Here is an 11,903-nt window from a genome sequence, read left to right as displayed (position 1 = left end):
AATTTTATATTCTTCGAAGAGCACTCATGAAATTTTTGCGGAAAAATCTGAAAAGTATTCGCAATCAATGAAACAGTCAGTCAAGTCATCGTGCAAAAGTTTGGGTTCACCCCTCAGTATGGTGTATCGTGCAAAAGTTTGGGTTCACCTTAACTTACTTAAATCTGTGAAATCTCAAACCAATCATGTACGCGCTCAAAAAAGCTTTAAACTATTAAAATCGGTTGAAAAATGGCAAAGATATTGACAAAAACGGCTCAGATGAACCCAAACTTTTGCACGATTTGCATCATACTGAGGGGTGAACCCAAACTTTTGCACGATGACTTGACTGACTGTTTCATTGATTTTTAAAAGAAGACAATTTAATTTACACCGTCTTCAGCACATAGGCTGCACAGACTGAATATAATCACTAACATTAGGCAACGGACAACACGAAACACCCAGTAGCCCAGCGATGAATTTTTCGTTCGACGAAAAGTTTTCACCGACTGGAGCGGGAATCGAACCCACACCCCTGTGCCACGACTGACGCCGCTAACCGCAAGGCCACGAAGCCCACTGATTTTGAATACTTTCCAGATTTTTCCGCCAAAATTTCGTGGTGTCTCATCAAAGAATATAAGATTACGATTCTAATGACACTTTGATTTAAAATTTTGGTCGACCCAATGCTGAGGAAATTAGATATGATTTTGAAATTTTTGAAATGTTACAACTTTAAGTATAAATTTAGTATACAAAATTAAAAAAATGTTTTTGGAAAAATACATACAAAGTAAGAATAACTCTTTGCCTTTCGAATGCGGCTTAAAGAGTTTGAATTGGATGTGTAATCACAGAGATATGGACAGAACACTTTTATTCGTTTTTGAGGGGGTGAACCCAAACATTTGCACGGGAGTGTATCATTCCGTCCAAACGCTGAATGTTTAATATATTAAGTGATATTACAACACATGACGTAATAATATTTGAAAACTCTTAGAATAATGCAGTAATAATGACAATAATAAAGCTCATGTTTTAAAGCATGTTTCTGCCAAACATGGCGGCGCCAGCTCCTATAGTTTGTTCGTATTGTGATTAAAACTATGCAAAAACAACTGTTTCGTGAAAGTAGATGAAAACCCGAATTTCGTACTACACCATTTAATTCCACTAGAATTTACTTTCGTGGAATTAAACCAAAGACAAATTAAAGACCTCGATGTCCCTTGCAGTTTCCCAAAATTGTATGGCTCATAAGGTAATCTAGAATGCCGTGAAAAGTGTACTGCGAACTGTCAAACTTGGGTACCTTTTGTACTACCGAGGGACCAAATGCAGTACTAGAAGTGGTACACTATCTGAGCCCGAGTGTGACGGACCTGATTAAACGGTATAGTACTAAAGTCGGTTTTTCATCTACTTATCGGTATTCCACGTGGAACAGCTTGAAGATTTATTATTATTATGTTTCGTGAAGTTTAATTAAGAGGAATGTTTTAAATTAGTTTCGTTAGTAATATCTGTGACATTATTGTTGGAGGCTAAATGCATATCCCAGTTTTTACACGGTAAGTGCTTCTAAAACTAAACCTTTTCATCGTTTGCTTGGCTTGATGGAATCCCACCAAGGGATGGTACACAAATTATGTCACGTAAAATTTCCACTTTTTCGACACTGTCACACTTTTTGTATGAGTTCTCCGAAAATTTTGTAAGGCTTGTCACGCTTGGCTCGACCACCTCCCCCCCCCCCTTGGAGTGTGACGTAATTTGTGCATGACCCCCAACGATTGTCAGACCCAAATATTAAATGTGTCTCCCGGATAAAAAATACAATACAAAAACAATATAACGTATTGTATCTGCACCATTCAATATATTGGAAATACAATACAGTATATTGTAAAATGACAATACAATTACAGAACAATATATTGTTTTGAATAGTTCACTGTATGGTTTATGAGATTTTTGCAATATAATGCATAGGTGGTTAAGTATCGTAACAATACAAATATAGATATTTTCTCATACATACATTTTGAAAATACAATACGATATATTGTTCATGTATTGTCTTGATTAGCAATTCGTATATTGTTGTACAGTACAAAAACAATTCAAAGAACTGTATTTATTAGTGATGAAAAGTATAGAATTTGTATTTTGTATGGATTGTCCCCAAACTTATCGGATATTCGTGCCAACAGTAGCAAAAGAATTTTAACTCCTATTGAAGTAAAGATATTTACCATGGCTGCATTCGTCGTTACAGCTAATGTCAAGTGACTTCTACAAAACAACTTATTTTTAATTTTTGAATATTTTTCACCAACATGTGTTGCTTTCTGAACTTGTTTTATTTACTTCTTTCAACCAATTGTTTGAACATACAATTCAAAAACAATATAAACATTGTAACAGAACATTTTTCATTTAGCTCATGGAAAGGTGTGAACGCAGTATCAAAACAAAACAGTGAAAGAGGTAACCAGAAACACGTTTCTACAAACGGTTACAAACTATTCGTTTGCAGTACAGCAAGTTAATTAGAGTTAATATGGTTAGCGTGGAACACATTTAAATATCGAAGAAAAATTTATCTAATATGATTACGCCAATGTAGGTTGTTGTTCTTGAGTTTGATGCTGACCTCGAAAACATGGCTGCCTAGCACCGGGCTGCAAATTTCAGATTAAAAATAACAAAATTGTCAGTTTGAAATTCAACAAACATTTTGGTTGTTTCAAACTAGGGTGTTTTTTCTCCGTGCCGCTGTGAAATATTTTACCTGGTTGATTAAGGTACTTTGATCTAAAGCAGCTGTTTTTGACAGCCACTGTTTGTTTTGGACGCAAACTGCGAAGCAACTTGTTTTCCATTCTCGTCGTTTTACGCATTTGGCGCACCCACGGCATTCAAAATCGAAGTAAATTTTATTGTTCCTTAATTTATTATTTAGTGGATCCAAATCATTGTGTTACTATCGAAATTGTGCAAGTGAATACTTTTGGTAGCCTGTGATTGTACGCCCCTCGATTCCAGTCCGATCCAGCACTAGGAAGGCATCAGACAAGTAAGTGGCAAAACTGATTGACTTTCTTTGTTTGTGAACGCGGTAGCTGGAAACTTGATTTCTCCTTACAAGGAAGGTGGTTCCAGTTCCAGCTTCTCCTTTGAGATGCAACTCCCAAGAACTCTTCGCCGTCTGATCTTTGAATTGCGTCGTTTTCAGGGTCGTCCTTTGTTTACCCTGTCCCCCGCTTAAGTTTACTGAAGAAAGCTAATTTTATCGTTTTTTTTCCTTAGAGACGCAGAAGATCTCTATGTTCTTGATTCTTGAATTACTCACCAATATGTACTGTTAACAGTGCAACACATAACTCATATTGGTTTGATATAGATTCAGCTACATATTAGGGAATTGAGGATATTCACTTGATTTGAGTTTCTTTGTTGTCTGGAACTGCTTGGACTAAGAGATGATACGTTAGGATATAGACTAGATCTCATAATTCATTTAAGATCGTCAGAATAATAGTTTTTTTTCTTGTTTATATCAGTTACAGTAAGTGGGTAGTCTACCAGGTACTACCCACTTACTGTAACTGATAGAAACAAGAAATCATTTGAATTTTGGATATTATATTGTTGTACTTCATACAGATGTAACGTACCGCTTTCTGAAAATATAAATAAAATAAACTACTTCAATGATTTCTCCTAAAATTTTCCAAAAATTTTAAAATATTTTCGTCTAAAGTCTTATCCAGGAATATCACTTCAAGATTCTTGTATTGACAGGGTGTCTACTACCTGGAAAAAAAACTGGAATACTCAGGCAATTTCGGCCACAATCAGGGTAATTATTTGTAAATAGTAATACATAGTGGAATATGCCCTTTTTGCGACTTTTATTAAATGTTAAATGTTAAATGTTAAATGTGTAATCATTTTTGTTTCAAAACATGGTTGAGAACATTTCAACTTTTTTTTTTTTTTTTGAAAAACAGGTACGAAAAATAGTAAATTTCTCAAGTAAGCAGGTCTTTTTTTAGTCTTGGTCACTATTTGAAAGCAAGTATCTAAAATTCTATTCTGATGTTAGGTCTCTAAAGTGTGTTTGACATTTTCGTTTTGACATTTGTCCAGGAAACCCTACAATAATTACTACGCAAATTTTTCCTTTTCCATGAAATCTTTATAACCATCCCAAGAATTCCCCAATAAAGATGACCTCGTATTACCCATTAAGTTTCTACATACATTTCTGCAGCTTTTCATCAAAATATTATTGCTGCGGTCCCAGCATTTCCCGAACACTTTTAAATCCAAACATTTTTAAACAAAATTTTCAAATCCTCATGGATGCTCCACAACTTTATTAAAGTTTCCATACCAGTTAATACTATAGCAATTATTGTATTTATAGTTCCGATCATGCATTCCTATTTTTTCAGAGATTTTCTCCAAGTTTCTTTAAAAAAATCAGGACATTATTTAGAAACCTGAATGATTTTTTTTTTTTTTTTGGTTATCTTAGAATCCTAAGATGTGAATCTTTTAAGACTTATTACCTTAGAAAATATTTTAGTAAAAGGAAGGAGTTTTTTTCAGAGATTATCGTAGGAATTCATTAAGGCATACTTAGAACGCACACAAGTTTAATCAGAGATTACTCTAAGACTTTCTTTTAAAATTCCTCGTGAATTTTTTAAATTCTTTCTCCAAAAAATCTGAAAAGTTTCCTTGTTATTTCCCTAGAAACATCCCTTGATGAATGATTGAAATAAATCTTTGAAGACTTTCTTGGAAAATTTCGAAAACAAAAAAAATGGGGGACTTAAAATTACTAAGATTTTCTAAGAAAGTTCGTGAACAATCGGGTCCAACGAAAGATCTTTAAAAGTAACAATAACTGTGGTGTGCATGCATATCTAACAAAAAATATGCAACAAAAATGTGGATTTTATTAAATAGTTTTCTTTTCAGAAACCTTTTAGCTGCTTTCCATGAATGCACCAAACATACTAAAACCCTCACCGCTCAGCGAATACTTAACGGATTCAAATATTTTTTTTTATCAGTATACACATATCTTGTTTCTAGAAGTGGCCAAATTAACTTGGGATTCCTGTGGCCGGTTTTAATCCGGATGGTCACTGGGTCAAGTCGGGTAAAAAGAACTAGTTTTTGAAATCGCCCTTTTTACCCGACTTACTTTTTATTTATATCCAATGACAATCATTCAAGTTTGCATAAATCATTATGATCTGATAAGGGCCTTCCCTGGCCGAGTGGTTAGACTAATCGGCTACAAAGCAAAGTCACGTTGAAGGTGTCTGGGTTCGATTCCCGGTCGGTCCAGGATTTTTTCTTGAAAATACTTAATATAGTGGCCACATTATAGTCGATTGCAGAGATCGACTTGAGATTTGCCTACCTCCAGGGCACAGAAGCAAGCACAGAACCCTTTACAGTCGACTTGACTCAGTGACCCGCCGAAATAAATCCAGCCACAGGAACATTTCCGAGATTCTTTGACCACGAGATATGTGTACGAGTATACAGACAAAAAAAAAATTGAAATCCGTTAAGTATTCGCTGTAGTGATGGGCGATTTTGAATCGATGTTCCGAAAATCGTTTTTTTTTTGTTCCGATAATTCGATTTTTCATATGCAATTTAATTTGGTCTTATTTTAAATGCTTGTTTTTGTAAATTTTCATATGAGCTTGACATTCAATTCAATTCGATTCAAAAACATCGATTCAAATGAATCAATTCAACACTCCTAATTTGAATCGATTCAGTAACATCGATGTTCTGGTCAAATTTGCCCAACGCTAATTCGCTAAGTGGTGGGTGTTTTAGCCTTTGTTCTCTCTCTCTATACGGGTTAAGAATAAGTCAATATTTCTATTGAATCCTTTGAGTATTCAATAGAAATATTGACTTATTCCTCCTAAAACATGCATCAAAAATAATTAAGAATCTTACAAAACATTCTCTTCTTAGAAACTTACACATACACAATATCATCAGAGATCCTACAAGGCCTTTTATTAAGAGCAAGACAAATTACGAATTCTCCAAAGGCCTAACAAGAAATCTGACTAAGGATGTATATCAAATATCGCAAAAATATTGCAAGAAGTTTATCAATGATCATGCCGGACATCTTGAATCCGCATTTGCACCGATTCCGCCTAGCCTTACGAAAACATCCTGGACCGACCGGGAATCGAACCCAGATACCTCCAGCATGGCTTTGCTTTGTAGCCGCTGACTCTAACCACTCGGCTAAGGAAGGCCCTCGTATAGTATGGAAACTAATAAAATCTTCTAGGAATTATGTTTTTTTTTCTGTTGGACGTACAATTCACCTGAGCATACAGTTGGAATGCTGGGAAACAATAGAATTTTTCACGCAAATGACTGTAAATGACCCGATGATGTAAATTTTGATTTAATTTTAAATTATTTATGCTGTATTCAAAAATATGGTTGATTTTCTTTCCAGCCGTGTTAAAACATTGTAAAACTTATATATATTTTTTTCTTGATTAGACAAAATGGACACTAGGTAACAGAGAAAAGCTGGCACTTTAAAGAGAAAGAAAAGTAACTTCAAATATAAAACTATTCAAATGCACTGACTATGATGTGGAACCGGTTCAAAATGGTCAACTGTGGATTAAAACTAATCTGCCGGCAGCATTGAAAGCGTCACTACGAAAAATGTCGTTAATTGGCTTTAATCATTTTTCCTATAATTGTACAGTTTCGAATTTCCAGCATTTGCGCCCACTACCTTGACTGAAAGCTCTAATGTTCCAAACCCTATACAAATTAATAATTTGATTGACTGTGTTATTGATTTATACTAAAATAAATAGATAAACGATTTTTCAATGAAATATGCTCATTTGAACTGATAAATTTGTTAATTCAATAATAGAAGAACAATCTATTGAACTCCCCATTTTGTTTTAACAATGATAATTACACAAATATTGACAACAAAAATTCATAAACCTCTCCGTTTTTCTAAGAATGATTGTTATATAAATCACATGTGCTACATTACGTCACAGCAAAAAAGCATTGCGTAATGAGTGCGCAACCAAAATGCGTTGCGTAATAAGTCATTGCCAAACGCTTTTCAGTTAGATAATAGACTCATATGACAATGCTGGAAAGTAGGCCATTCCATGATGGGTTGGCGTGATGAAAAACAGCCTATTAGGATGAGAAATTGCAAAAAAATAGTTATGCTATCCATGAAAAAATGTTGTAATAGTAGTTTACGGAACAAGTTGCAGAATAATATTTTTTACAGCACGCATTGCATACTTCAGTGCAGGAAAGTAAGCCGTTTCATGACAGATTGGCGTGATGGACAGCCGCGATGAGAAATTGCAAAAAATCATATAATTCGTCACATGCAATGGTTTGGAAATTGGTGGAAATCGACTGAAAAATGAGTCGAAAGAAATTTGACTGTGCACACGCCTTTCAAAGTTTATATGGAGATTACTATGGAAACGCCAACCTTTCAGGGCTGGTAGCGGTCAGACAGCAAAATAATAGTGACTTTAGTGACCAAAATTATCAAAAAAGTGACCAAAGAGTGACTAAAAAGTGACTCAAAAATCAAAAATATTACAAACCCACATTACGTAAAAATAAATATGAAATTACCATTGGTAATTCGAAATACCGTAAAACGGGGTAACTTTGATAATGCGGGTAACTTTGATAGTGCGATACCCACAACATACTAAACGAAATAACAAAGTTTATGTTAATCAGTTAAGCAAAACGAATGCAAAAGTGAAGAGTATTACTATGACACTTCATGTCAAAGCTATTTTCGTTGGAGTCAAGTACAATTGAGGATAATAAATCTTCGAGCTGTTTAGTAGTTTAGTAGTACTCTAGTCTAGTACACGACACTGAAGACGGCTTTACAGTTGAGGTCGAAATACGCGTATCTGTCAAAGGATACAAACTCTAGTGGAATTAAATGGTATAGGGTAAAGATCTAATTTTCGCCACCCTAGAAATTTGCACTAATTTTCGCCCCTTCATACAAAAAAGTCTAAATTTGTATGAAGGGGGCAAAAACTAAAGCATGGCGAAGATTAATGCATCTACCCGGTTTTTTTCATATACTTACAATTGAAGGTTTATATGCAAATATTAAAAATTCATAAGATTTTAGCATTTTTGAAACGCTCACAAACAATCTATTCTACGATCACTATCTGATGAAGACATAATGAGTTCGTCACTTATCCTTGACAGTCTAGTTGTAGTAGAACATGAATTCGGTCTCAAATCTCTTAGCGAAAACCATTTTTACAAACTGTGACCATTTTTGTAATCTAAGTCAGAAATTTCTATATAGAGTTAAATGCCTAGAAAAGGACCGTCATCGGTTTACAAATTTTCTAAATCGGTATTTTTCGTTCAAAATTGCAGCAATAGTAATGAAAACTTATCACTCCACTTAGCTATCTGAAATGCAAACAAAGTTTTCATGAAGATTTCATTCAATTTGAAAGATATTTTTGAATGATTGCTGAATCAGCTGAACAAGATTTGCTGATTCAACGATGGATTCTGGCGTTTTAACAATAATTGTTAATTGATTTACACATATACAAATAACTTCACCTATACAAAAAAAATCTTGTAGATTTTGAACAGATCACACAAACGCTGGGCTCGTAAACCTTAAATTCCAGTCAGTAGATAAAATCTCTCGGAAATTCATCAACTCTCAAGAAAAAACTTATGGTGAAATTCGTTGGCATTAATTGCGCAAAAATAATTAAAGCTGTTTCAAACGCGGAACGAATTTCCGGAAAAAAATCTTTATGAATTTCATGGAAAATTTCAGAAAAAGGCCAAGATTAAATTTTCGGTGATATAGGAAGATGGTTTGGCAAAAAATTCTTACAAAAATAGGATAAAAAATCCCGGCAGAATAGATAATTTAAAAATAAAAGAGTAACAGTCCAAGTAAGAATTTATTTAAAACTAGTGGTCCCGGCAAACTTTGTCCTGCCATCAAGTAGGCTGTTGTGAAACGTCCCGTACAGTTTCGTTCACTCTCGTTTTTTTTTTCGACTTTCTCGTTCAAAATCCAAGTTCAAAGATTTTTGTTAAGCTTCCTTCCAAAGGTAGCTCCAATATCCCTTCAGGTCATTCTTCGTTGATTTCTCTAGAAATTCGATTAAATAAACCTAGCAGGTCTGTCAGGAATTATGCCGACATTTGAACTTTAAAAATTCACCGATCCTTTATCACGGAACCCAACAAATAAATTCCAGATCGTCCAGAAATTATTAAGCAATTATTATCAGAATTCTTACAGCAAGTTTGCAAAGAATGCTTTCCTCTCTAGACTAGGATATGCTGATCGAAAAAAAAATGCTTTTGAATAATAAAAATCAGTAAAACATTTATTTAATATTTATTTGAGAAACTGATCCAGATTACACAGCGTTACAAAAATGACATTTTTGCGTGTCTCAAGGATCAAATTATGTGTCTCGAGTAGATTTGGGGTTGCTGAATCTGATGATTCAGAAATGTCCCAGCACGTCACAATTTTTAGCTACAGGTCGCCAAAGTTGTATAAAACACTGATTTTATTGATGTTTACACAAAATTTAAAGTATAATTTATCAAACTTTTTTGTGATCTAAGCCACTAAGCATGCTATTTTGCACCTAAACTTTCATTTTGGATTAAATTTGGATGAAATTTTGCAATAAAATTTAGATTAAACCGATTTTTTCGACATGCTTGCTTTCTCCATACAAAATTCTTCGTTTCTCTTATATGGGAAAATACAATACTTTTTAAAACCATCAAAAAACAAATTTTCCGCTCCGAAAGTATTATAAACTTTACCTATAAGTATTGTTATACACATAAATTTTGAATTCTGTGGCAAATTATGCAAATAAATTGCCTTACAAGCTGGCAAACTTGCATGCAAGTTGGCTGAAATAGTCAATTTTTGCATTTTCAACAGCCGATATCTCAAAACCTAGACGTGCTATGATATTTTTGAAAACGGCAATGGATTCAGCAACCCTTAATTGAGTGAATAGCGGTATTTTGGTGCTTGAGACAAAAATGTGTTCCGCAGTGTTATCTATGATTTGTCACGAAAATAGTGACTTTAGTGACCATTTTTCTTAAAAAAGTGACTTTAGTGACTTTTCGTTGTAAATAGTGACTTTTTAGTGACCAGGTCGAAAAAAGTGACCAAGTCACTAAAAAGTGACTCGCTACCAGGCCTGACCTTTTGTGTTCAGCCCTTTACCTCTTCATCATAGTATTTAATGGAAAAGTGAACAAACTCTTCTCATGTGAAATCCTGGCGTTTAGAATAGATCAAAGTAATCCAGGTTACTATGTTGTACAGCAAAAAAGCAGTGTTGCTTTGAAAGTAATTGAATGAACATCTCAGCATGCTTTAGACTTTGCTATCAATAATAACAAATTATCCTTACGTCTAATCAAAATGTGGCCTTCGGCAAAGTTGTAGCTGGGATGATTTCACATGAGAAGAATTCGTTCACTTTTCCATAGATTATTATTTATTAATTTATTTTTTTTTTCGTCAATCAATAGTAGACTACATGTTTGATTAATTCTATGTTGTATCATACCTTAAGGAATTAAAATATTACGAGCAGTTACAGGACTGAACACAAAAGGTTTGCCTTTTTTTGGTAATTTCCATATAAACTTCAAATGGCGTGTGCACAACCAAACTTCTTCCAAACCACTTCAAATTTTGGGAGAATATTTTTTATAATAATTGACATGAGTAGAGTGTGATCCTTTGACCGTGACGCATGCTCCTGCGGGAGTGGGTGAAGCGGTCAAGCAGGATTAAACGTGTTTCGCGCGCAGTGCAGTGGGGGAAGGGGAGAAAAGTGGCGTGATTCGAGGTATTATTTAGTAGTGTGTGATCCTTTGACCGTGACGCTTGCTCCTGCGGGGGCGGGTGAAGCGGTCAAGCAGGATTAAACGTGTTTCGCGCGCAGTGCAGTGGGGGAAGGGGAGAAAAGTGGCGTGATTCGAGGTATTATTTAGTAGTGTGTGATCCTTTGACCGTGACGCTTGCTCCTGCGGGGGCGGGTGAAGCGGTCAAGCAGGATTAAACGTGTTTCGCGCGCAGTGCAGTGGGGGAAGGGGAGAAAAGTGGCGTGATTCGAGGTATTATTTAGTAGTGTGTGATCCTTTGACCGTGACGCTTGCTCCTGCGGGGGCGGGTGAAGCGGTCAAGCAGGATTAAACGTGTTTCGCGCGCAGTGCAGTGGGGGAAGGGGAGAAAAGTGGCGTGATTCGAGGTATTATTTAGTAGTGTGTGATCCTTTGACCGTGACGCTTGCTCCTGCGGGGGCGGGTGAAGCGGTCAAGCAGGATTAATCGTGTTTCGTGCGTAGTGCAGTGGGAGGGGGGGAAATGGCGTGATTCGCGGGATTATTTAGTAGAGTGTGATCCTTTGACCGTGACGCATGCTCCTGCGGGAGTGGGTGAAGCGGTCAAGCAGGATTAATCGTGTTTCGTGCGTAGTGCAGTGGGAGGGGGGGAAATGGCGTGATTCGCGGGATTATTTAGTAGAGTGTGATCCTTTGACCGTGACGCATGCTCCTGCGGGAGTGGGTGAAGCGGTCAAGCAGGATTAAACGTGTTTCGCGCGCAGTGCAGTGGGGGAAGGGGAGAAAAGTGGCGTGATTCGAGGTATTATTTAGTAGTGTGTGATCCTTTGACCGTGACGCTTGCTCCTGCGGGGGCGGGTGATGCGGTCAGAATCGATCATGTTACGTGCGTAGTGCAGTGATAAAGTGTGTAGTATTTTGCGGTAAGCGCTGTGC

At 35.9% G+C, this 11,903-nt stretch overlaps 1 protein-coding gene across 2 annotated transcripts in view; it reads left to right on the top strand.

Annotated features, from left to right (window-relative positions):
• The first annotated feature begins 1,463 nt into the window (after window positions 1–1,463).
• LOC5570707 (T-complex protein 11-like protein 1) overlaps window positions 1,464–11,903 on the top strand; it is a 41,085-nt gene continuing 30,645 nt past the window's right edge. The window contains exon 1 of one of the 2 annotated variants that reach the window (XM_021845237.1): window positions 1,464–1,562. In XM_021845237.1, coding sequence (XP_021700929.1) covers window positions 1,540–1,562 — 23 coding nt within the window. In that variant the 5' untranslated portion in view covers window positions 1,464–1,539. Of the gene's footprint in view, window positions 1,563–2,833; window positions 3,071–11,903 lie in introns of those variants that run through there. The other variant, XM_021845243.1, reaches the window with a different exon arrangement.

The sequence above is a fragment of the Aedes aegypti genome, chromosome 1, assembly GCF_002204515.2.
Source record: "Aedes aegypti strain LVP_AGWG chromosome 1, AaegL5.0 Primary Assembly, whole genome shotgun sequence".
NCBI lineage: Eukaryota > Metazoa > Arthropoda > Insecta > Diptera > Culicidae > Aedes > Aedes aegypti.
This window is presented reverse-complemented; position numbering and strand designations above follow the sequence as displayed.